A 27,886-nucleotide genomic window follows, 5' to 3' on the forward strand; every position below is an offset into this window, starting at 1 on the left:
TATATATAGTTTTTATCCTGTGGTGGTGAAACTGCTATTTTGCTAATAGTTAACAATGTATCTCCCACATGGTCATTCCCTCTGCTTGGGTTCCTTGACCTTTTCCTTCAGCAGTGCAAAATTCTTTTCAACAAATGCTTTCTAAAGATATCCACCAGCTCTTAACAATTAAATTTGCAAGGAACCCAGGAAGCCCTCTGTCTAATTGTTTTCATCTCTTACCAGCTGGTCATTTGCGGCTGCTGATTTATGTGTGTCCAGAACACCTAGCTTCCTTACCATGCTTGTTATCAACTGTTACTTTGGCAAGATCTGTGTTATTTCTAAATTGCATAATTTTCTTTTCATTTTTGTTGTTCAAGTATGATTTTTTAAAACATCTTCAGTGGTGCAGGAATTTAAGAGATGTAATTAATTCCATGCTTGTCCTCATTTGCTAGCAAACTTATTTCTTTTTTGTGTATCTCTTCCACCTGATGTATTTGTTAACACTCTACTGATTGGTGTTAATCCTTTCCATTATTAGAATATTTTGCTTATTTGCAAACACATATCTTTTCATCTAAAGTCTTTGTCTCCTTATCCGATGTGTTTGCTTTGCTTCCAATTGTCACCTTCTCATTCCCCCCCCCACCCCCGAACAGATTTTCTTTTTCGAAAATTCTTTTAGTGGTATGTACTCAGACCACTGTAGAGTTCTCTTCTTAAAGGAGTTCAAAGATACGCTGAGTTTTGATTAAAATCTTTTAGACTGAATACTTTCTCCACACCACTTGATTTTAAAACATTTTTTTCCTCTGAGCAGTTTTCACAAGTTATTATAAAGTCTGTACTATTATACTGGAGTAGATAATTTTCTGTACCCATATTTGCTTTTATATCTATAATGTTCCACATAACACTTATTTATATTTAATCAACAAAACATCTTTTAAGAATTCTTAAAAAGACTTAGACATTGTACTCTACCTCTTTTGCATCACTTACCAATCTAACATTTAAAATGAAGAACTAACTTAACAATATAGTGATTTATTCTGAGGATTATTTGGATCTTGGAGTTTTCTCTTTGTGCATGACTACTTTCTTCTTACTTATCAGTAGATAACTCAAGGCAACTCATTCAAATGGAAAAACACAAAATGTATTTTTAAAACATGTTTGAGTCTTGGCACTGCTAATTTACTAGCTATGACATTGAATAGATTACATAAGCAATCTGTGTCTAGTGTCTTTATAAAATGGTAACATAAGAAATCATTTTGAAAATAATATAAGACCATATCACTGGAAGAGCTATGTGAATTATAATGTAGTCTCTACACATTACTTTTTTTTAGATACTGTGAGGAGGATGCTCTGTGCCTAGCGTGTGCTCCAGCACAGGCTTTGGAAATTGGAAGAAAAGGCCAGTGGCAGCAGGCAGGTGAGACATGCTCTTTATTATTGGGGGGGGGGGGGGTGTGTGCAGGAGGATACAGCAGCGGCGAAAAGCATGGCCGAGAACATGGCAAGCGCAATCACATGTGTTCACACAGAAGATAACACCTTGGTTTACGTAAGTATGCTGAATCATGCCTCCCCAGAAGGCCAGCTAACTGGGGTGCGTGCCGGAAAAAACACTGTAGCAGTCATCTTAGTTTGGCCTAAGAAACCTGTTGCCTATACACATGCAATTTCCCTTACAGACACCCAAATCAGTTTAGTGGGTGAAAACAAGTATCTTTCTAATGGGTCCAAAGAGGGTTAGTATATTAACTGCTGGTTTGTTAACAAACTTAAAAAATAGAGACATAATTCGTTATGCTTTAGGATGTATGTGTAAAAAATAGATGTTGGCTCTATAACTGAAATACATCTAACCAGCAAATAAGATTAAAGCCAAATATCAATATCATCCACTGCTTTGCCCACGTTGCAATTTCCTGATTTGTCCCGCGATGTCCCATGTTGTCAATCCAGGATTCATAAAGAAGCCGAATTCTACTCTGCTGCCACACGGATAGAGAGAGGCCCTGATTCCTCAGGTCCCAGTGCATTGGGTAGACACTAATTTTTATTAAAACTTCCTCTCTGTTTATGTAGGGGATCAGAAAGTGTAGTATTAATTGATTTGTAGGTAAAGGTTTGACTTGGGGGAAAAGTGTATAAATTAAAATATGACTAGGGGTAGGAATTGAGTTTGTAGAAATGAGGGGAAAGAGAGGCCTTCTCATTCTTTTTTTTTTTTTTTTTTTTTTTTTTTTTTTTTTTTTTTTTTTTTTTTTGTTGAGACAGAGTCTCACTTTGTTGCCCAGGCTAGAGTGAGTGCCGTGGCGTCAGCTTAGCTCACAGCAACCTCAGACTCCTCGGCTTAAGCGATCCTACTGCCTCAGCCTCCCGAGTAGCTGGGACTACAGGCATGCGCCACTATGCCCGGCTAATTTTTTCTATATAGATTTTTAGTTGTCCATATAATGTCTTTCCATTTTTAGTAGAGACGGGGTCTCGCTCAGGCTGGTCTCGAACTCCTGACCTTGAGCAATCCACCCGCCTCGGCCTCCCAGAGTGCTAGGATTACAGGCGTGAGCCACCGCGCCCGGCCTTCATTCTTTTCTTGGAAGCTTTAAATTCTCTTTCCTCACTTTTCAGTGGTTAAAGTTAATTAAGATAGCCCCTCTAATCTCTCCCACCATTCCTCTTTTCTACCCACCCTATCATCTCAGGACAGCTGTGACCTTGAATTGGGGGATACAGTCAGGTCACACTGACTCTGTAGGACAATGTGTTATTGTTACTACTCCGTGGAGCCTTTATAGACATTTTATATTTAATCACCTCTTCCCCATGAAATTTTAATACCATAGATTTAGGTATCTATCTGTTTAGGTAGTGTGGCCCTTTAGAGAGCCACAAGCCATTGTAATAGCTAAGTGCTTTTTTTTTTTTTTTTTTTTTTTTTTCCCTAAGTACCAGTTTTTGGCCTCTTGGAGGTAATACTGCACCAACTGATTTGTACTGTGGAAGAGAGACAGTAGAATTAATTCTTTAATCTCATTCTCCTACTGCTGTCCAATTTTATAACAAGGCTTCCCTTAGCTTTTAAAGACAGCTAAAAGCCAAGAGGCCAGGGAGTTCACAGTCATATTCTATGCACATTGGGCCTCCTAGGATACAGAGAAAGGTGAAGAGTGAATCTGGAAGAGTGAATGGAAGATCTTAAAACAGACAATAAGCCAATAGCCATGAAATACATTTTCTGTGTGTGGTGGTTCTCAGAACAGGCCAAGTCAAAATTCAGATTTGTTGATGCTCTAGGGGAGACAGAGCAGACAGAAAATCAAAGCAATCCTATTGACAGCTGAATACAACAGACAAATAAATAGCAATGTTAGGCCAATTCAAGACTTAGATCTTCTTCCTAAATCTTAAATGCAGGAGTCCTCAAACCTTGTGCAAGGAACGATGACACTCTACTTCTGGTGTCTTGATGGGTTGTTAGTTAAATAAGGTTCTGCCTTATTTCTCTTGCTGACCCAAATTTTCCCAGCTCTTTCTTGAAAGCCTCTACTTAGTTCTTTCCCGTCTCAAAAGAGAATCCCCTCTCCACTTTCCTCCCTTAAAATTTTATAAGTAATATTAAAAGTTGTAAAGTTTTACATTGGGAAATCACACCTAGTAAATTGTCCTCAAGCATTCACATATTTGACTTTTTCACTTTTGACTAATTATGAATAACCTCAAATTTTCATGCCATAGAGTAGACTCATGTGTCAATTAACGATGGGCGTACATTCTGAGAAATACTTCTTTAGGCTATTTTATCATTCTGTGAACCTCATAGAATGTACTTATACAAACCTGGATGGTATAGCCTACTACACACCTAGGCTATATGGTATAGCCTTTTGCTCCTAGCCTACCAGCCTATATAGCATGTTACCGTACTAAATGCTATAGGCAACTGTAACACAATGGCAAATATTTGTGTATCCAAACATGTCTAAACATAGAAAAGGTAATGTGTGGTACTACAATGTTATGATAAGTACGATGTTATCAGGTAATAGGAATTTTTCAGCTCCATTATAATCTTAAGGAACCACCATCATATATAAGATCCATCGTTGACCCAAACATTGTTATGTGGCACATAACTGTAATTTGTAATTTTGCAGAGAGTGCTAGTTTTAGTTCTTTGTGTTAGAAGGTAGCTGTCTCTTAAGCTAGTGAGTAAGGCTGGCCACCCATCCTACATGCACGTTCAAATCAACTTTGTGTTTAGCGACTTTTATTGCCATATACAAAGCAACTCATAATAAACACTTTGGGTTTAGTGACTCATGTGATCATTTTATGGCAAGATTTATGCAGCAAGGTGGTATTTAGGAAAAAGGGGATTTGCAAATGTACAGTAAAGGTCCACTATAGTTGAAAAACTAAATCTGTAAAACATGAGATTTCTCACAAGATTTTAGTTTTGTCATCTTTTAGATGGCACATGACAGAGGTTGTTAAGAAATGCACAATTACAAAAAAGAGAGAGAAACTTAGTCATTATTCTCGTCCTGAGAAAGTCCTAGAACAAACTGAAAGTTTTCTCAATTTACCTAACACCCTTTAGAAGAAACACAAAATGAAACAAATGGTAATTTTTAAGAGCATAAATACTGACTCTGTTCTGCTTCAAATAAAATTACATATTCTCTTGTAAAGGAAAAGATGTCAGAGCTAGCACTGAAGATTGAATTCATGTTATTAAGAATTCACAATTAAAATATTAAAATTCTGACATTATAAAAATGCTCATAAACCCACAACCATCATTTGATGTCAAGACGATATTGTAGTCATTAAAAAATAATATTACCTAGAAATTCCATTCTGAACAAAGAAATTAGATTGAAGAATTTTATTAAATAAAATTAGCATTCCTAAAGATGTTTGAAGTCTACTTTGAATAACTTACATTTATTAGCAGTAAATATGAGCATTAAGTACACATTTAAACCTGGTGAACTACATTTACTTTCTCTTTATATCACATGTTGAGTTCTTCAGTTTATAGGAAACACTAGCAAATTTATATTCAGAACAGCTTTCAATGTTTATGTGCATATTTAAACATGTTAAAGGTACACTTCTTAGCAATATGATACCTCAATAGGTACTACGTATAGTTAACTATACTGTGGATTCACCTATATGTTTATTAATAAAACATAGAACATGCTTATTTATTTTTGTATAAATAGTAAAGCAATATTGGCAGATAGTCAATCCTTAAATGAAGGTCTGAACCTATCCCTTAGCTTTACTTTACCTGGCATTAGAAGCAAGTATCAATTAGTGATCCGGTTTGTACAGAGTTGGAAATATTCAAAGTAACTGAAAATTTACTTACTATATACTAATCTATTTAATCACATAAATGACTGTATAACAACAATAAGGGGATATTTTAAAAGTATTGTCCCTATACTATAAAAAACAGAAAAAATACCTTTTTCCTTTATGATGGAGAAAATGATATTCACTGCTTTACAGAGCAGAACATTTGGCTTTATCATCCTGCAAATGTGGAAACAAGGATTTATGAATGGTTTTGCTTTCAGATTTTAAGGGACAGTTAAATCTTGTATAACAAATTATCATTTTTTTATATACTCCAGTAAACTGTTATTTTCACCATTTTCATTACATAGGTTGATTCTCTAAGAAAACATATTTTGAAATCTCAAGGTTCATTGCAGTTCCACTGCAAATATCTTCAATGTAATCAGAAAAATCTTTCCTAACCATACCAAATTAATTTTTTACACCTATTTTTAGTCCTAGTAATAGACAGATTATTCCATTTAACTATGTGCCTTAATTTGTAAATAACAGTTATGCTATAAAAATATTTTAGTTACTTATAAGTAGAATGATCTAAGACATAGGATGTTCTGGCCCCAGCTATTTATTCCACCTCTATGATTAAGAATTAATGTTTCATGTTTTCTTTTTTCACTGCCACCTACATTTAAAATATCTTTCCCTTCTCAGTCAAGTATACTCCTCAACTTCTTCGTAGCCTTTCTGAAGTCCTCCTTCCCTCTCATAAACCTTTTCCAAGTAAGTAAAATTGGACAGTTGCCTTTTGCAGTAAATAGCAACGGATATTGATCCCTCCGGCAGGCAGAATAATGCCCCTCACCAAGATGTCCATGTCCTAATCCCTGGAACCTATGAATATGTTACCTTACATGGGAAAAGAACATTAGGGGAGCAGATGGAATTAAGGTTGCTAATAAGCTGGCCTTACAATGGGGCGATTTTACCTTATTATTGAGGTAGGCCCAAAGTAATTACATGGGGCCTTAAAAACAGAAGAGGAAGGTTAAAGAGTCCGTCAGAGATGCAAAGATAGATGAAGAAGCAGGTGAACTTTGAAGTTCGAGAGTTCTTGACTTGCTGTTGCTGGATTTGAAGATGGAGGAAGAGGGCCTTGAGGCAGCTCTCAGTGACAGCCAGCAAATGGGAAACTCAGTCTATAACGGCAAAGAAAGAAATTCTGCCAGAAACCTGGATGAGCATAGAAGTGAATTCTCCCCTAGAGCCTCCAGACAGAAATGCAGCCCTATTGACACAGTGATTTTAGCCCAGTAAGACCCATTTCAAACTTCTGACCTGCAGAACTGTAAGATAATACTTTTCTTTTTTTTAAAGCCCAGTTTGTGATAATTTGTTTTGACTGGATGACAGCAATAAAAAAACTAATACAATCATATTCAATTCATACCAGTAATTAATAAACATATTTATCTCATAAGCATTCATTAACTAACTACAGACAGGGTTGGTTCTGCTTCACTATGGCAAACTGGGCCAAGGATTTTTACTTCCTGTTCTTCCCAGAAATCTACTGAAATATTAGCAAAGAAATAAATATGAGAATATATTTATAAAGATTTATTTATTGATTTATTGATTTAGACAGAGTCTCACTCTGTTGCCCAGGCTAGAGTGCTATGGTGTCCGCCGAGCTCACAGCAACCTCAAACTCCTGGGCTCAAGCAATCCTTCTGCCTCAGCCTCCCGAGTAGCTGGGAATGCAGGCATATGCCCGGCTAATTTTTTCTGTATCTTTTCAGTTGTCCAGCTAATTTCTTTCTATTTTTAGTAGAGACAGGGTCTTGCTCTTGCTCAGGCTGGTCTCGAACTCCTGAGCTCAAATGATCCTCCAGCCTTGGCCTCCCAGAGTGCTAGGATAACAGGCGTGAGCCACTGCGACCGGCCTTATAAAGCAATTTTAAACAAGAGAGGAAACATTCATATATAAGGATTTTAATGAACTTGTAGAAGATAGAAAGTAGTTGGGAACATACTGGTAACTAAGCTGGAGTGGAAAAATTTAGAGAACAAAACCTGCAGAGAAAAGCTGATAGAAGAAGTATGCATGGCTATTTCCTGTCAGGTCCCAAAGACTCAGATTGTCTGTTGGGAGTTTAAAAATAGGGAGTAGGAAGTGAGACAGAAATCATGGTGACTGGGTGAAGCAATATCTGTAGATCAGTTGTACGAGTTTTTTCATCCCCATCCTCAGGTTAAAAAATAAATGGAACAATCTTCCAGAGAAGGGTAAAGGTTTCTAGAGTAGGGGTTATCCACTGGAGCAAGACTTTCTCAGATCAAAAGGTGGGAGAGAAGATGTCCTGCCTGTTCCTGGATCTCATGCTTAAAAGGAAGAGAGTCAATAGATTTAATTATATCAGATAATGTTATGAACTTTGACAATGTAAACATAACTAGTCTAGTTGATAGAAATGACAGGTAGGCTGCCAACAGAGAGGTGGAAGAAACTAATTTCCTCATTATATGGTAGTTGAGATATATTACTTAAAGATGTTGAAATAAGAAACAAGATTTAATTATGTATGTTATTTTCATTATGACCATAACCTATTTTGGTAGGCAGCCTCAATGATCCCTGCCTCTATGTATGTGTGTAATCCCCTCACTTTGAGTGTGGGTTGGATTTATTGACTAACTTCTAAAGAACAGAATACAGCAGAAGGGACGGGACTTCACTTGAAACTAAGTTATGGAAAAAAGACTGTGACTTCCGCCTTGAGTGCTTTCTCTTGCTTTCTCTTGGATTGCTCAACTGCCAGGTGGTGGGACAATTCTGTGGAAAGGCCTGCAAATGATCCTTCTTCCAGAGGTGAGCCTTTCTGTGAGACTGAAGTCCTGGCTGATAATTTGACTGCAAGCTCACAAGAATCTGCAGCCAGAGGCACCCAGCTAAGCCACACCCAGAATCCTGACCCAAAGAAACTGTGAGATAGTAAATTTTGGAACAGTGTTGCCTTCTCATTGTATAACTTACAATATGAAGCAAGCATCTTTTCTACGGCTTGGTGAATTGTTATATTTCTTTCTAAGTTTCGATCAGCTCTGACATTTTATACATTGTACTTTCAATGTAGTAAAATACCTCCAGAAATTCCTTCATTGTGAAGTTTATTGTTGGTGTCACTTCCTCTGAGACATCATCTTTTTTGTCACAATCATTTTCCTCATTTTTGTTGATAAGTTTACCTTCACTAAGTTTCTTTGGCCACACAGCTAAAGTCTCCTGTACGTTGACAGTGTGAACATTCCCATGGTCAGCTATTTTCTTTCATTCATTCATTTATTTATTTTGACAGGGTCTCACTGTGTTGCCCAGGCTGGAGTGCATAACTCACTGTAACCTCAAACTCCTGGGCTCAAGCGATCCTCACACCTCAGCCTCCTCAGTTGGGACTACAGGCACATGCCATTGTGTCCAACTAATTTTTTTTTTTTTTTTTTGTAAAGATGGAGTCTCGTTATGTTGCCCATGCTAGTTTCAAACTCCTGGTCTCCCAAAGTGCTGAGATTACAGGTGTGAGCCACCATGCCTGACTATTTTCTTTTCTGACTATTTTCTTTTATAATTCCGTTTATGATTGATTTGAATTTCACTTTCAGCATTATTTTCATTTCTTTGTTGCATTCTTATATTTGTTGACCATTTCCCTCTTTTGATTATTCATTTTTGTAAAATGTCATGTGTGTTTATCACTGGGAGATGAGGAGGCAACACAACCACATGCTTTGCTGTCTGTGCATGAACTAAATAAAAATGTGCAGCAACTAATTATTAACAGATTTTGAAAGATTTGGCATGAATAGTCATGATCATGACATACATTTGTCATTTACATAGTGATTTGTAGACTGACAAGGTAGCAGTGAAGTTTGTTCTTTATGCAATCATTCATGGCAACTAAAATTTGAACCATGCTTTTGGGGGAGTGGTGATATTTAATTGAATGGTGGTAATTGAGATTTATTTATGTAGGAATGCAAAGTGAAGACTTCCTGTATATGTATTAATACATATGTGAATGATTATAAAATCATGTATTTAAAAAATTTTTAATTGTGGTAAAAAGCATATAACATAAAACTTATAATCTTAACAATTTTTAAGTGTACTCATCAGTAGTGTTAAATATATTCACATTGTTCAATGGATGTCCAGAACTTTTTCCATCTTACAAAACTAAAACTTTATATCTCTTAAACAATGTGTATGTTTTAAATAATTATATAATCATGAAGAAATATTGAGGGATTCTTAATAGGTTGTGAATATGTGTTAATGGGGAGAGACTGTTTCTAAATTGAGGAAGGCAGAATTAGGCAAAAAAAAAATAGAAAAAATACTACATTAAAACAAAACATATACCATATTAACACATTTATGTATTCATAATTATGTGTATACATGTGAATAAAATAAAGGTAGCTAATTAAACACAAATAAACATTAAATTAGCAAAAATTGGGAGGAGGAAAGGAGATAGCAGAAAGAGTAGAAATAAGTTAATTTTCTCATTTTTCATAACAGAGTCAGTTGATACCATTGGGCATAATCAATTGAGAAAACAAGGCAAAAGCATAACATTCAGTATTATGGAGGTAATGACCAGAAAAGCTGGAAATAGAAATAATTAAATGTGGTTCTCTCTGCTGAATAGAACTAGGAGTAGAGGATGGGAGATTTTTACTTGGTATTTTATAATCTTTTAAAATGTTGGATTTTTTATTACCATGTTTGTCTTATTTTTATAATTATAAAAAATGATAAACTTAGTAAAGTACTCTCTAGGTGCTCACAATCAAGTTATACATCATATAAATAATTAAAGTACCATACAGGGCGGTATCATTCAACAGTATAGTTATCTGTTTTGAAATATATATATAATACAATCATTTTTCCTTAAGAAGAGAAATTTAGTAGCAGCATTAATGAGGGGAAAGGAGGCACTACATTTAAACTTTTGTGATCATTATGCAGACAGTAATATCTAACACCATAAAATACTACGATGAATTAAGGCAAGTAGCAGGACAGCAGTAAGAACATTAACCTAAAATTTGAAACCAATTTAAATAGTCTATGGTCAGCTATACTATATAATGGAAAAGTGTCAGTTTCCTTAAGTGGACCAAGGCATTTTAGCATTACTAGTATGAAGTAGATATAATAGAAAAATGGATCCTAATTTAAAAGGTTTTCTAGAACACGCTTGATATTTAGTAATTTAAGTAGAAGTTATTCACTTCTTTAAAAATTATCTGTGTTTAAATCATGGCTCTAAAGTATAATTATCATTATAATTGTGGGCAAATTTCCAGACTTACAGAGAATGTGTGTATGTATATGACTATGGGAGGGGGGAGTGATTGAATTTGCCAGAATGTATGAGTGAAGATCAAATAATCTTTTACAGATGTTAAAAACCTTTGAGAACATGATGGTATGGTAGTAGCTGTGTTTATTTTCCTAATGCTGTTCTTAGAAAAATGTAGTTTGGAATTTTGGTATGAAGCTGAAGAATGATGTGAGTTTTTTATCTGTGCATGATAGAAGGTTGTGGTTGGTAATAGGCATTCTTCTCCCTAAATTTTGGGATTGAAAGTTGACATATTAATGCAAGGGATTAGATTTTATTTTCTGAGAAGAGCAGAAGATTCAATTATACTTTCTCAATGCTAATCTTCAGAATGGCTCATGTAAATGGACAGAAAGAATGAAATAAATTAGCAAACCACATGTAAGAGAACATCTGTTGTCCAATCTTATGCATGGTAATTAAGGCAAATAGCTACTGGTTTGGTCCTAGCTATTTCTGAATGCATGGGGAAATTCATCTTGCAGCTATGACTATTGCTTTTCCAAGACTTTGACTTTATGTTAAAAAATTAAAAAAGAAAGACACATAGGTCATGTATTTACCATTTAACATGTTTTCTTCATGAAAAAATTCAGTACTTACAGAGATTTTATAAATTAATGCACATAAAAAGCTTTAGAATCTCCTTTCAGTTACATATTACATTTTGCAAACCCCTTCCACACACAAAGACCTATCAACTATCTAACATGATTAAAAACTTTTTTACTCCTTAATTTAATTCTGAAGGTATGGTCCCTATGAACTAGAGTGAAGTAGAGGAAAAAAAATTAAGATTTTTGGCCAGGTGTGTGGCTCACGCCTGTAATCCTAGCACTCAGGAAGGCACAGGCAGGAGGATTGCTTGAGCTCAGGAGTTCAAGACCAGCCTGAACAAGAGCAAGAATTTGTCTCTACTAAAACTAGAAAAATCAGCTGGGCTTCATCCTGTGCCTGTAGTCTCAGCTACCCCAGAGGCTAAGGCAGGAGGATGGCTTGAGCCCAGGAGTTTGAGCAATGATGACACCATTGCACTCCAGCCAGGGTGACAGAGCGAGACTCTGTCTCAAAAAAAAAAAAAAATCAAAATTGTTAAATAATGTTTAGCTTTTAATAAAACTGGCAGTTTACATTAGTTATTAGTCAATTCTCCATGTTACCTCTCCTATGTAATGAAGGCAAAATGTTGTTTCTCCTTTTATCTTTTATCAATTCTCTTATGTATTATAAATTCCCCATTCAGCTCTTCCTAGAAATTAAACTTCATTCGTTTCTTTCTAAGGGTGTAGAAAGACTCTTTCTATTCTTCAATAAACTTTCAAAAATGTATGGGTTATGGTGTTACCAGTATACCCACATGTAAAAGAAAGGAAGCTCTGGAATATAGTTCAGAAAGTTGAATGAAAAAGGCACAGAAAAAAAACAGGCTGGATATCTGAATAGGTGACGGCTAATAGGGAACCTCCAGAAAAGGGCTTGCCCTTTCTGTGAATGACAGCAACAAAAGGCTTGCCCTGAGTCTTAAGAAAGTTATATTTGGCAAATTTTTAAAATTCCTTCTTGTTTTTTCCAAACCTTCAAAAGAGCTTTGTTTATCATTATAGAATGTCCATCTGTACTGATGGGAATTAACAGATCAAATTGTTACAAATAATATTCACTGTCTCTACTTAGGAAAATGTGTTCTGGAAAAAAGTTACCTTTATATTGTAAAAACAGATTTCTTTTCACCTGCCCTGCCATTTCTCCTTCAGCTTTCTCTCAACCATTCTTATTTGTGGGTTTTGCAGAAAAGGTTTGGAGCCAACCAGAATCACTGTGTAATTTATCTTTACATATAAATTTGAAAACTACACGTCTCCCCTCACTTAATCATACAATTATTTTATAGCCTGGGGTCTACAATAACATTAGAAAATGTAAAAGAAACTAATATTTATTGAATGTCTGTAATGTGGTATTAATCATCTCATATAATCTTCACGACTGTGAGTCAGAAAGATGAAAAAACTACAACCAGTAGGGTGACAAGTCAAATCACATGGTAATTTCAGTTTTGCCCATTCAGGGTACTGTTCTATCTCATTTTACTGGCAAGAGCATGCCAATTTCCTCTGAGGAACTCCTCCCTCATTTCTTGTGGTTTGGATGTTTAGGTCCATCCCATTATCTCTCATGTGTAACTCCACTTCTCCCCTGAAGATTTTCCCTCAATACAATGAGGCATTTCACTCATGCCTGACCAGTCAGAGCCTTCTCTGAGATGTTATGTGTTTGAATTAGCAAAGAGGACTACTTAAGCCCCTCTGCGGTCGGAGAGAACAAGAACAACATAGAGAAAAAAACAGAGAAAAGTGGACATGAGACATTTCAGGGAGAAAGGGAGAAGCGAAGAACTGGCTGACTTGAATCTCTGGCAGGACCAGCTTTGTGGACATGTAGCCTGTGTAGTCACACACAGTTCTGAACTTTGAAGGACTCCACACTAGGTTTCATGCTCTGCCATCTGGAAATTCTAAATAATTTTAGACAAGAAACCGTGCTTTTTAATTTTTCAATTTATGGAGCCAGTCACAATCACCAGTTCCATATCTAGTTCCTTCTATTGTGTGAACTTTCCATGTATTTTTCTCAGTGATGAGAGAAAATAAAATGCCCTTCTGTGCTTAAGCTAGTTTGAGTTAAAAATTTGCAACTTGCAATGGAAGCAGTTCTGACAAATGCATCTCCAAACTGCACTTTCTATCAGTCCTAAGGTTTTGATACTATCAACCCCTGATTATCTGGGAAGGATGAATTATTTGCTTATGAATGATTTATGACAGAGTTCTAATACTAAATGTTATTTTCCTGCCATCTGTCATGTTTTCAGCTAACTTCACAACATCAATTAGGTAGTTCATGGAATGAAAACTAATATTAACATTATCTTAAAAATATATATTTCTTATATACTTAAAATATATTTTAATATAATATAAAATATGATATAAATGTTTAAAATATAACTTATGAAAATGTATATTGCATATATATTTGTGTATGTGTATATAAATATGTATTATATATAAAAATATATATACACGTCAGATATAATATCTATATAACATGTAGTAAACACATACCAGGGACAATGATAATTTATATTTTTAGACATAAATGTCCAGATTATAAAATGCTTTTATATACAACATATTACTATAAAAAGTTCTTTATTTTGAAAAGAACTAATGAGCCATCGACAGCTAAACCATCTATCTAGAACTGGGTACATTTTCATATTTTAATATTTTGAAAATGAAATACCACAGTATCACACTGCCATATAAAAACATGGTTCATCTACATCCAAAATTCAGTTTGTGGTACTTGTTATCATATGTTAGCAAAGATATAAAGAAGTAGAGAAAAATCCATCTATGATCAACCAAAACACTTGAAGGGAATAGGTGCTGCTGTATCAAGACAGAACTCAAAGATGAGAATGCTTCCCACTGGAAGAGTGAAGACTACGAGAGGACATGTTCAAACTGCGTGAAATCCTATGTTATTAATTAGATAGAAAGGATATGAACTTCAAATTCTGAAATATCAAAATGAAGTCCTGTGCTCTGAAATCTCAGTTTAGAAAGGTCAAACTAGAAGTACTATATAATTTAAAAAAACATTTGGGAGAATGTCTTAAGGACAGAGGAATAAGTGGCTACTAAAAGAAAACAGACTATGCCTCAACATTAGGTTTAATATAGATTTGAAGGAAGCTAATACATGTTTCTACAGTCTTGTGATGTTTTTTTCGTGGTGCCTTTGGGAGGTGATTAGTACATGAAGGCAGAGCTCTCATAAATGGGATTAGTGCCCTTATAAAAAGGGACCCCAGAGAACTCCCTTGCTATTCCCTATATGAGGACACGCCAAGAAGACAGGTGTCTATGAACTAGAAGTAGGCTCTCACCAGACACCAAATCTGTCAGTACCCTGAGCATAAAATTCCCAGCCTGCAGAACTGTGAGAAATACATTTCTATGGTTTATAAGCATCCGGTTTATGGCATTTTATTATACCGACCCAAATGGACTAAGACAAGTCCCCTAGGTGTTCATCTCTCCAGAGGACTTCAATAGGGGCATGGTATACCAGAATTGTCTTTTCAATATCTTCGCGTGCTCTCCTTCTTTCTTCCTTTGCCAGTGTAGTTTGTCCTTGCTAAAGACCACTTTTCAGGGAACAGGTAAGGTGCAACTCTTCTTTGTCACAGAGGATGTTTTATTTTGTTTATAACAGTTCACTCCCTCTTGTTAGTAAGAAGTGGAAATTAGGCTTAGGGAATCATATAACTGAGAGAGGTGAGAAATTGAGTTATAGAATGGCAAGACCTTAAAATGAATTCAGGATTTAGTAACCATCTGAAGGACAATGACAGATGGTAAGTTTAGAGGTGTACAAATATAATGGGAAGAGGTCAGATGAATTTCGATAGCAATTGCAAAAGAACTGCGTGATAGTTTTGAGGAATAAAGAAGAGAAGAGAAACCATATGGTGAGATGATAATTAGGTTCAAGCATTTGCCTTTAAGAAAAGGAAAATCTTGGAGACTTATTTATGAAGATACAATCTGAGGTAAAGGAAAAGGTTTATTGAAATTATATTGAAAAGGAGAAGAAAGAGAGATGATGATATAGGTCTAAGCTGAAGAACTTGGAAGAGATTTTACAGTAAAATTAAAGCTGGGAAAATGAAGAACAGAAATACTGTTATACATAGATAGCAATACGGATACTTTCTGAGAAACGTGTAGTTAGGAAATTTCGTCATCATGTGAATATCGTAGAGTGCATTCACACAAACCTGGATGGTATAGCCTACTACACACCTAGGCTATATGGTATAGCCTATTGCTCCTAGGCTACAAACTTTTACAGTATGTTACTGCATTGAATACTGTATGCAATTGTAACACAAAGGTAATTATTTCTGTATCTAAACATACAAAAGGTACAGAAAAAAAAATATGGTATTATAATCTTATGGGACCATATATGTGGTCCATTATTGACTGAAACGTCATGTGTTGCATGACCCTGCAGTAATTTAAACAATACAGAACTATGAGTCAGGCTTCCTAACTATAAGAATAGTAGAATAGTTACTAACAAATTGAACAGAGTTCTCCAAAAAAACTATTTATTAAAATTTATCAAAAACATTTTGGCACTGAAAATAAACTGAGTGAATTCCTAACTTACTGGAATGCAGGTCTCCATGTTCAGGAAGAAAAAGTAAACATCTTCTTATAGTGTAGAGAAAAGTCTCTGCTGAGTGTGGGTGACTGGCTAAGGATATTATTATAAAACTTGCTAAACTCAGGCATCCCTCCTTTCCCTAGGCTAGGCCCAAGTTTGTTTCTGTTAAGGTCAAAAGAAGGTAGAAGTTTCATGACATCAAGTAACTAGTCAAAAGGTTTTTCTGCTACCTATTTTTTTTTTTTTAATAAATTTGCTTTAAGTGAGCAAAAATCTTTGCCATTAGACAAAATTGAAATCCATTTCTTTTTCAGAGGAGTTCTACAAACTCATTTTTGCAACAAAATAAACCACTATCCATCAAGACACAGGAAAAAGGGATGCAGGGATTTAGGAATACCGTACTTGCTTCTCTTTACCTTTAGGAGAAACAGGACTCTTCTCACAATGCTCCTGACAGTTATGTTGCCTTAAGCAATAGGATGCTGGGGAGTGTGGGAACCTGACGCTGGGCCTTCAAGTTCTCCTCGAGGCGTTTCATCTTCTCAGCTCCGGCACGACGTTCTCGATGAAACCACGCCAGGCCGAAGAGCGTGCTCTTCACCCGATTCTGGACGCTGGGCCGTCTGAAGACAGCGATTTCAACTTAAGTTCCCGGAATCCACTATGTTCACCGTCAGCAGGGCCTGGCTCACCCGCTTCACTTCTGCAATTATGGCTCGGTCTGGGCCAAAAGGCGAGTCCGCCTGCCATGCCTCCAGGGAGAACACCAAAAGGCCCCTCGGTTCCTGCACCGGAAACCACCAGGGCCGGATGCGCAGCTGCCGCGGCGGAAGTGGTAACAGAAGTAGTCTCTCCAGGGAGTGGGCCGGAGTCGGTTTGTCCCGCTGGGACTCAGGAACATCAGTGTCGTCCAGCACACTGGGACCAGCAGCAGCCGAGCTCACTCGGAGCAGCGGGGCTTCGTCCAGCTCTGCTACCTATTTTTTAGTCAACTGGTTTGTGGCAGTTTCTCTTGGAGAGGTTTCCCTTCCCCTCATTCTTTTGAGGCATTGAAGGAGTGTGACGTGAAGTGGCTGGATTTTAAAGCAGGGGAGGTACACAGATGACCAGATAGCCTTTTCAGAGAGAGCAGAGTGGCAGCAGCCTGCAGAATGCCTTAGAGGGATCAGAGTGTAGCCTGCGAAGGCAGTTAGAGGCCGGTTCAGCCATCCGTGTCAGCAGGGGCAGAGCCTGTTCCGAGGCAAGGCAGTGGTGCGGAGAGAATGGATTTGAGTGGGTTTAAAGGATGAGGAATTGACAGGATTTAGAGACTGGATGTGAAATGGAGCAGGTTTCTGCTTAGGTAACTGGGGAGGCTGTGTTGCTATTCAGTGAGGTGGGTTTATTGGGTGAGGCAGGTGTAGGGAGAAGGATGCTGAGTTCACTTTTGTAATGTGTTAGATTTTAGGTGTCCGTGGGATAGTCTCATTTTTTTCCTCCTTTTAATTTCTGACCACCTAACTTATGATGAATATTTTTTTTTTTGAGACAGAATCTCGCTCTGTTGCCCCGGCTAGAGTGCCGTGGCATCAGCCTAGCTCACAACAACCTCAAACTCCTGGGCTCAAGCAATCCTTCTGCCTCAGCCTCCCGAGTACCTAGGACTACAGGCATGTGCCACCATGCCCGGCTATTTTTTTTCTATATATATTTTTAGTTGTCCAGATAATTTCTTTCTGTTTTTAGTAGAGATGGGATCTCACTCTTGCTCAGACTGGTCTCGAACTCCTGACCTCAAGCAATCCTCCCGCCTTGGCCTCCCAGAGTGCTAAGATTACAGGCGTGAGCCACCTCGCCTGGCCCTGATGAATATTTTTTCTCTACATAGATTAATGTACTTGTGAAGTCAAAGTTACCCGTCCTTTGATTCAGAAAACAAACAAAAAATAACCTTCTTCCCATTGTGTTGATTTAATTGGTTTAATTCTCAGAGGGGCAAACTATCGCATTTTTCCCTTCTAGATTTTGGGGGTAGTGTTCTCTGTTCACCCTGTACCATCTTGAATTAGGTGTAATTTGTCAAAGGGGGGAAAATCAAAGAGGACTTTAAAGCTTTCTTCCTAGAATACTAAAGAATAGTGCTGATGCTGGCAAACATTGGCAATTGGGAGGAGAAGTTGATAGCTGTGGGATTGTGAGAGGTTGTTTTTTGTTTAGATTGGGAATATCCAAATAGAATTCTAATTTCATAGAATGTCAGACTAGATGGAACTTTCAAGGTGGCAAACAAAAAAAAACAAAACAAACATTCATTGAGCATGTATAAATAATACGTACCAAGCACTTTGCTAGAACCCTTTCATATATTACCTCAATTAATCTTGATAATATGCTTGTAAATTGTTTCTCCTGTTTTATAAATGGAAATAGAGATTCTCAGAGGATAATTAAGTAGCTCAAAGTCACTCAGTTATTTAGTGGATTATTTAGAGTACGGAAGAATGATATTACCCTTGGTACCCCATACTAAGATTATGAAAATTGGTTTGGGGGGGCAAAGAAATAGTCTCTTTTTATGTATAAAGCACTGATATACATACAGTGCATAAACATATATAGTATACCTAAAGCATTAAAATTTCATGGGGGAGATGATTTGGGAAAAATGTCTAAAAGATTTTTTTAGGGGGGTGATAAAAAAATAAAAGCTTAAGGAACACTGATGTATATCCCATTTCATTTAATAAAGCTTTCACTCTTTGTTTCTTTTTTGCAGAATCCCTTTTTGTTTCACATATATCTCATGTTGAACATACAACAGGTAAAAGCAGTGTTGGTTTAAATGTGCTGGAGAGGGGGCCCAGAATCATATCATCTTGGATGCCTTTTCCCTCACCTTCTGCAGTGGTCCTTGAGGTACTGGTGTGAAATCTTAGAGCTCTGAGCATCTTAGTTTGAATGTCTGAGGAACACAATTTAACCTATGCACTTTGCAGATGAGTAAACTGAGACAGGTTTGTACTATGTAAGCATGAACACCTCCAGTCACTTTATTATTTGGAAGTCACCCACATAGTGGAACTGAACCAAGCTTTCTGCCTTGAAGCACACTACATAAAGAGGCACACCATCACACCAGCAGACAGGAAGAGACAGAAAAGCCCAAGCAGAGGTCAGGGAAAGAATGTTTAGAGAGATGATGAGAGACATAAGTGAAAGAACAGTCTCAAGAAGGATACTGTAATCAACAGCAGCAAATAGAAGATTAAAGACTGAGAATGAGGATCTGACAGTATAAAGTTCTCTGGTGATTTGTGACCATAGTGTCAGGACAGTGAGCAAGCACAGCTTGATTTCACATAAAACTGTAGGTATTTCAGACATCTAAGCAAAAAGTTAAGGATGCTAACTTTTGTCAGTATTGCAACTAATTATATATTACCCTTTCATGACCCAAATGTAAACAACATGTTAATCAAAGTAAACTGAGTAAATAATTCTTAGTTTATTGTATTAAGACAAGTTAGGTTAAACAGAACACAAAGCAAATAATGCACACAATTGGATGCCTTAAGAAGAGACCTCAATAAAGACAGGCTTTATGTACATTTGATCTTAAGGAATGTTCAGAACACAGCAATTCACTTGAGAATAAAAAAAGAAAAGCACATATGGTGATGAGATAGAGATACAGATGAAAGAAAAAGACAATTTGAAAATCTTTATCGGGCACCATAGAAGTCTTGCAGCTTATTACATTTATTTTTAGCTTTGAGTGACATAGTTACTATTTGCTATTGTCAGACAAATTATTTTCCAAGTGACTCAACAAATTATATTTAGGCTTTAGTAATTGTGCTTTAATATGAAGGAATTAAACTGTAATCTTACAACAGTCTTAATAATTACCTAATTCCTTTTTCCTACTTATTTAAATATTGGGAATGCGATCTGGTAGTGACATCTAATACTTTCAACTGAACCTTAGTTAAGTATATCACACTAATAGGAATATTTCTGTTCTCCTTTAAACAGCTCTATCATCTACAAACATGGGCAGATTAATTTTCTAATCAAAACATTCTGGGAAACTATTAAGCATGACATTAAATTCTGTTATACTAATTACATTTCCTATGAAGAATTTCTATCTGAACTTAGAGCATAAGACCCTGGAGAAAACTTATCAGAGCACAAATTGCTTAAATGTATTTTAAGAAGAATAACATATCCATATAATTTAGCTTTTCGTACATACCTTAAATAAACTCTGTTCTCCAGTGATTCCTTATGGTGGCAAGATCTTCTTGACCTTGTTAAACAGATTAAAGAGAAAAGGTGTGGGTGTATAATATGTCAAAGGTAAGTATTCAGCTCCAGCATGAATAGTTATCCAAAATTAATATTTGCTTTTTATTAAAATACTACTCTCACTGAAGAAAAGGAAATAACCAACCGAACAAAAGTAATTGTGATACATCAAGGGAAAAAAATCATTTAGCAGGGGTCAGAAAACATTTTCTGTAAAGGGCCAGATAGCAAATATTTTAGGCCATGTGGTCTCTGTTGCAGCTACTTAACTTTACTGTTGTAGAGCAAAAGCAGCTATAGACAGTATGTAAAGGAATGAGTGTAGCTGAATTCCAATAACATTTTCTTTACTAAAAACAGGTGGCAAATCAAAAACACTTTGCACCCACTAGGATGGCTACATTCAGAAAATCAGATAAAAAAATTGTTGATAAAGATGTGGCAAAATTGGAATCCTCATATATTGCTAGTGGGAGTGCAAAATGGTGCAGCCACTTTGAAAATATCTGGCAGTTCCTCAAACATAAGGTTATAGTATGAGAGAGCAATTCCTCCCGTGTGTGTATGTGTGTGTGTGTGTGTGTATGTGTGTGTGTGTGTGTGTATGTGTGTGTGTGTGTGTATGTGTGTGTGTGTGTGTGTGTATATATATATATATTTTGGATGCCTGGGCTAGAGTGCAGTGGTATCATCATAGCTGAGTAGCTGGGACTACAGGTGCACACCACCATGCTGGCTAATTTTTTTAACTTTTTGTAGAGATAGGGTCTTGCTATGTTGCCTGGGCTGGTCTTGAACTCCTGGCCTCAAATATTCCTCCCACTTTAGCCTCCCAAAGTGCTGGGATTATAGGCATGAGCCACTGTGCCTCGCCTTCTCCTGTGTATTGACAGATTTTTCTTTTGATCAAATTTGAGTCAGGCTCCTTTGAGTCCTTTCTGACCAGATGTGACCTGGGATTTCCCACTCTGTCCTTCTCAAATCCAGTTTCATTGATTTTAACCAAGAAAGACAAGTATGTGGACAGTGTGGAAGACACCATGCCCTGAATTTTGGTAGGGCAAGTGACACCGTTGTATCTTGCCATTGAGGCTATGAAATGCAGGTACAAAGTCAGTGGTATTGGCCAGAAAATTATTCTAATACTCTGTCATTAAGTACAAAATGCTGTAAGATTTGTGTACAGTGAAGTATACTTCCATTGTAGTCAGGTGGTAAAATAAAGGTGAAAGTAGTGAAGCTAAATCAATTAAGCTTTGAATTAGACTGGTAATTGAATGTTTCCTGACCACTGGGAAAGCATGTCTGATAAAGAACTGAATTTTTAGTTTAACCCGAAGCTGGAAGAATGAAATTGTAGTGGCTTTCCTTGTCTCTTCGCTCTGTGTCTCTGCATTAATTTAAGGGAGAGAAGAGTGAGGGATGTAAGAAGAAAATATAGAAGAAAGTGGAAAGGCAAGGGAGAGGGGAGAGAATTTTTTTTTTATTATTCAGAATTGAAAAAAATAAAGTCATCCTAAAAGGAAAATTAATTATTTTATACTTCCTTAGATGGACTTAATAGCTCATTGTGGGCTCAATACCAATAAACCAAGAATTTGTGGAAGAATACAAAGAATTAAGGAACCTATCTCTAAAATTTCTGTTTTTTTCTTAATTTGTGCATTTTGTTAAAAATTTAATATGAAACATTTCCAACAAAGAAAATGATTAATAATAAAATAGACACCATTATACCCACCACTGAGATTAAATACGTGTTAACATTTTGCTAGATTTTCTTCAGATCTCTCCCTTTTAATAAATAAAACATTTATAGACACTTTAGTTATAAAGTTTCAGCTTTAATTCCTTCCCTTGCTAGAAGCAGGTGAAGTTGTTGTGTATATTTCCCTTGTGTTTTTACAGTGTTGTTATATGCATATACATACATACATAATATGTATACACGTATATGTACACATACATACATATATACCTAAATATATATATACACACATTTATGTATATATGTGATTTTGTTGGTATCATGCAGTTTATATATATTTTACAACTTGATTTTTCTCTTTGTTTTTGAGATTTATCCGTATGTAGGCCTAGTTATTTATTTTAAATGCACTAGGGGATTCCACTGTGTAATAAACCTTCATGAATTTACTCTTTCCCTTACTTCGGTACAGTTAAATAGTTTACCCATTTTTGCTATTACAAAATATTCAAGGAATATCTTTGTAAGCGTATTTTTGGGCTTCTCCAGGGAGACATCTAGACATGGATTTGCTGGGTCATAGGTACTTGTACCTTCACCTTTCCTAGATATTACCAAAATGTTGTCCAAAGTGGTTGTACCAGTTTTGCACTCCTACCATCTATGTAGGAATTCCTATATCCCTACATCTGGGCCAAAATTTGGTGACATGGGACTTCATAATATCTGCCAATTTAATAAGGGTAAAATGATATCTCATTTAAAATATTGATTAGGTATGATCAATTCCTTCCCTCAACTTTCCACAACTTTCTAATATAGTCATTAAGAGTGAACCCTCAATGAAGATTCACTAAGTGAAGGATGGCATTAATAATTGGATGTTGAGACTAAACAGAAATGATAAAGGAAAGAAAAGTATTCCTGAATTCTAAGCTTTTCCAGGCATGCCTTTTCTTACCTTCAACTTTGTCCCAGCCCAGTGCACTGAACCTGGCACAAAGTAGAATTTTCCAAAATTAATGACCCAGTGGGCTATATCCAAAATTATTGACCCAGTGGGCTGTATCATTCTTATCAGGTGATCAGAATGAGGGTTAGTGCATGCTGTTGTGAGGCTTAAATAATGAACACAAGTTTAAATAAGGAATATAAAGGGTTCTACAAAAAATGTAAAACTTTGCTGTACGTGGTGGCACATACTGGGAGCCCTAGCTACTCAGAAGGCTGGGGCAGAAGGATTGTTTGAGCCCAAGAGTTCTAGACTACAGTGTGCTATGATTGTACCATTGCACTCCAGCCTGGGTTGCAAAGTGAAACCCTGTCTCAAACAAATAAACAACCAAAAACAAAAATGTAAAACTTATACAAAGATATTATTTTCACTGGTGTATTGCAGTTCCAATGAATTTCTATGAGAAAAAATTCAGAGTGCTCTATGTAAACCTGAAAATTAACTATTGTAGCTCCGACTTATTTATATAATATTTAGTACTTGCTATGTGACATGAGAAAGAAAAAAGCAGCCCTTGACATCAGGAAACTAGTTTGATACTTCCAAGTAGGCCTAAGTGTTTTTAGAAACTGGCTTGATATGCACAGCTAGGCCATGCTGTTCTCCTGATGGGCAGTATCTCACTGAATACCAATATCAGACAAGGTCACTCTATGACCATGATGAAGTGAAACAAAGCAAGACCACTTCCAAATTTTGTTTAATCAGGGACAAGAAAAAGGTCAGTGTAAAATCACAAAATATCAATGTTAAATAAATTAATGAGAAGCCATTATGGACCAAGTTAGTTTTGGACTAAGTTCCTACACTAGGCGTCAGCAGACCAGATCAAACCTGAATGGATTGACTCATGCTATCACCACATAATCAAACTACACTCTGAAATGGGCTAATTTTCCTCCAACAACAACAACAACAAAGCACTTTCATAGCAACCAATCAGAAGGAGCCAAACACGATAAGAAAGTTCCCTCTGTTTTAACCATATAAGGAAAGTAACTTTGAAACAACTGTTTTGCTTCTCATTCCTTATTTCTGCTCCCTCCAGCTACTTTCTGCCTACAAAACTAGCCTCTTCTGCTCAGCTCAGGGATTCTAGAGTCACAAATAAAAGCCAATTATATTATTTAAACTATTAATAGATTTTAATTTTGTCTTTTGACAGTAAACATCTCTATTTTCCTGATGATATGGATGACTAATGCCTGGTTGTCAATTATAGCTTTTGCCTTGCTCTTTATCTTGCCACCCTCCTAGATAAGATGAAGATACCCAATCACTGAATAGTCCCCACTCCCTGACACCACCTAATCTTGAGCAACCTTTCCCACCATGTTGCATGAAGTCTTCCCCAAATCACATAATAAAAGCTCAAGTTCTTTAAGGGCTTTCTAACATCCTCTTTCTAAGACACCCTGTGGTTCCCCAAAACACTGGTTCTGGCTTCCTGTGAGTAATAAACTCAGCTTTTTCAGCTACAGGTATTCCTCCTGGTGGTCTTTGGCTGGAGAGCATTGACAGTGTATATATGCTTTCTCACTTAAGCCTGAAAATACCCCTATTTGGTAGGTATTACTATTAATATAATTGTCCCCCTTTTGTAGATGAAGCAAAGAAAGTTAAACATCATCTCCAAAATCACATAGATGGTAAATCACAGGAATAAAATTTGTATCTGGGTCCAACTGACATCAAGACATAAGGCAAAGGAGCATAAGGAAATACTTGTGTCGGGTTGTAGTCTGAAATGTCGGTTCTTGGTGCGCTTATGGCCAAAGAATGACCAGATACACCAAAGTAAGGAAAGCACGAAAATGAGCTTTATTGAGAACAGAAAGATAAGATTACAGAGCAAGAGCAAGATACAGGTTTACAGAGAGAGATACATATGCCACAGATGACTGGTCCCATTACCATAGCAAAAGAGAGAGAGAGAGAAAAAAAAAAGGGCTTGGTTATGGTCTGGGTCTTGTTTTATAGGTTTGGACTGGGCCCTCCCTTGTGGCTCAGACATTACCATGGAACCACTTTGATTGGTCAATTGGGAGTTATATGACGTGAGTCTTACTGCACATGCGGATATCCCACGAGCCTCTCTGAACCTCCACTTGTGGTGAACTGCAAGAGCACCCACTTCTGTCCATAGTGTTAGGCTGAATTTAGAGGCCAGTAGAAAATTCCATGGGAGCTTGACCTTTGGACCCTCAGCCCTCCCCACCTTTGGGGCCCTTGTAGTTATATAAACAGCCAAAACTTGGTATCCTGCTCTTGCAAGGTATTTCTGGCTTATGCAAGGTAGCCCCATACTCCCATTGCTGGGGAGGGGAAGCCGCCCAAATCTGCCCATAAAAACCCTGAACACTCGCCCATCTTGGGCTCTGCCCCTCTGTATGCAGATACTAAAATAAACTTTTCACCTATCCTGGCCTCGTGCATTCCTCCTTCAGCATTTCTAACACCTAAGAGATACAGAATCCTTCACTATCTACCTAACACTTGTAGTTCTCCTGACCTTACTGTTTTCCTGGGAGTTTTCTTAAAGATTAGGTGCTCTTTCAGAACTGAGAGTGATATAGAGTCTGGCACAGCAAAAACAAACAGTAAAAAATAAAAAGCTGTAGCTTGAAGACTTCTTTGGGACTGAGGCCCATTTTCTGCACCTGTGTGCTAATCTCAGAGTACCTAGAGTTGTATCTTTTACCAAAATTGATACTGCATATTTACCACACCACCTCCATATAATCAGAGGATAGGTATCTCAAAGAAATAATTCAAAGGAAAAGGTGACTTTTAAAGGGGGAAAAAAGTACACTGATGTCAAAACTGCAAGGGGGTTTTGGTCTAGGTCCAATTGCTTGTGACACAAAGATCCTATTATTGAGACAGCCAGTATTGCCAAGGAAGAATGGAATTTTCATCTTGTCGGGAGAATGGGAGAAGCTGTTTCAAGTCCATCTCTCCAACTAATGAGATCATGGGCTTTTGTAGAAGAGGCCAATGCCTTGGGGTAAATTGTTGTGTAACTAGGAACTAAGTGCATTGGGGACAGATTGTCGGGGATGGTAACTGTTGGCCTTCAGAATCTCAGTTCCTTTGTCCCACCATTTCTGGGAAACAACTCAAAGGATCAAGTAATTAGTTGAGAGGATTATATAGGGGTCACTGAAATTTGTTCGATGGGGGACTGGTTACACTGACACGCGAGGAACCCGTGTTAGTTTTATAGGTTTACTGTGGGTATACATAGCAGACTCTTTTGCATGGTTTCAGTTCATAGCTCTTCATGACATGACCCTGAAGCTTCTTCATCTCTAGGCTCTTGACCCCTCTTGGCCTTGCTCCTGTGTGGAATGCCCTGCCACTCTTTTCTGCCTAGTGGAAATCTTTGCATCCTTCCTTTTGCCTTTCCGGATCCGCTCCTTCTGATTTACTCTCTCTCCTCTTTGTTCTTAAGGAACTTTTAAAAACAACTGCTATAACACTTGCCAATTGCGTGCGGGGTTGCTAACCACATTAGACTGCGAGCTCCTAAAGGGCGCGGTGGACCCCTATGGCACCCCAAGTGAGTACTTAGCATTTAGGCATTCAGCAGGCGTTCAGTAACTACGTCGAGGAAGCCTCCTTTTGGAGCTTCGTGGGCGCTGTCGTTCCCTCTCAGCACGCCTTCAAGCAGAGACCCTAGAACTACTCTTCCCAGCGGCCATCGCGCCCGGGCCTCCCCAGACAGGCAAACAAAGGGTTAGCAGATGATTTTACATTCCAGCGCTGCCCAAATAGCGGCTCGCTTGCCAGTTGGGCCGGAAGCTGTTCTCCAAACTCCAAATAAATCCAGGCAAACGACTTCTTCGTTTCTTCCCAACGTTTCTCCAAATCTGACCCCACCCTACGCCCTTAAAGTGAGCGGCCTGGACCGCCAGAAGGGTTGAGTGGAGGGATGGACAGACGGAACAGCCAATCACGTTTCGGTACACCCGGAAGGGGCGGTTCCCCCGCGTGTCATTGACCCGGCGGCGCGTGATTGGTGAGTCCGGGGCGGCCCGGGTGGCGGGAGTTTTCGTATGTGTTGGCTGCGAACCCAGCTACAGCGGTTGAGCTGGGCTGGGCTGACGGCGTGGGCGGTGGAACCGGCAAGGCAAGCCCGCCGTGGTCCCCTGACCCCCTAGCTTGTGCCTTGCTGACTGGCCACCTTCTTTCCGCCCCCCGGAGTTGCGAGAAAAGATGGAGCGGCACCGGCCACGTCTGCACCACCCGGTCCACGGCTCCGCTGCCGGGGCCCCCTACCCTTCCTCCGGCTCGGTCCGCAGTTGCAGGGAAAGCAAGATGCCTCGCAGGAAGGGGCCCCAGTACCCTCCGCCGCCCGGTGGCCCCGAGGAGCCTGGGGAGAAACGCCCCAAGTTTGTAAGTGTCGCTTGGCGTTGCGGTAGGGCAGCTTCCGCCCTGCCGAGGAGCTGAGAGCCGAGGGTGGGCCTACAGGGACTGGGAAACTAAATTTTGTTCTAGACATCCAGAGCTTCCCATCATCAAGGATCGCCAGTGACAGGGTCCATTTCTGTTTGGATCCTGTGACAAATGCTCTGATCTTTGTGTTGGCCCAGATTTCTTAAGGCTGATGTGAAAAGCAGTTCAAATGTATGTGTGTTATGTTATCTAGGTGGACATTGCATTTTTAATGTCGAACTTCTCCCTTCCCCTCTAGTGTAAGAGGGTATAAGACATGTCAAAGTGAACTTCTAGGTGATAGTATTTTTTTTTCTGCTTAATATTTTAATCCAATAAGAACTTTTCTTTTTTTTTTTTGAAGTGGAGTCTCGCTCTGTCGCCCCGGCTAGAGTGCAGTGGTGTCATCACAGCTTACTGTAACTTCAAACTCCTGGGCTCAATAGATCCTCCTGC

At 37.8% G+C, this 27,886-nt stretch overlaps 1 protein-coding gene and 1 pseudogene across 4 annotated transcripts in view; one reads left to right on the forward strand and one right to left on the reverse strand.

The window, feature by feature from the left end:
- Positions 1–16,447: 16,447 nt before the first annotated feature.
- Positions 16,448–21,357, reverse strand: LOC138382457 (oocyte-expressed protein homolog; annotated as a pseudogene).
- A 5,694-nt stretch (positions 21,358–27,051) lies between these two features.
- The window catches only part of DIAPH3 (diaphanous related formin 3), a 464,837-nt gene continuing 464,002 nt past the window's right edge, over positions 27,052–27,886 (forward strand). For all 4 annotated transcript variants that reach the window (XM_069467186.1, XM_069467187.1, XM_069467188.1 and 1 more), the window contains exon 1: positions 27,052–27,391. In XM_069467186.1, coding sequence (XP_069323287.1) covers positions 27,212–27,391 — 180 coding nt within the window. In that variant the 5' untranslated portion in view covers positions 27,052–27,211. The remainder of the gene's footprint in view (positions 27,392–27,886) is intronic.

This window comes from Eulemur rufifrons, chromosome 4, assembly GCF_041146395.1.
Source record: "Eulemur rufifrons isolate Redbay chromosome 4, OSU_ERuf_1, whole genome shotgun sequence".
NCBI classification, from domain to species: Eukaryota; Metazoa; Chordata; class Mammalia; order Primates; family Lemuridae; genus Eulemur; species Eulemur rufifrons.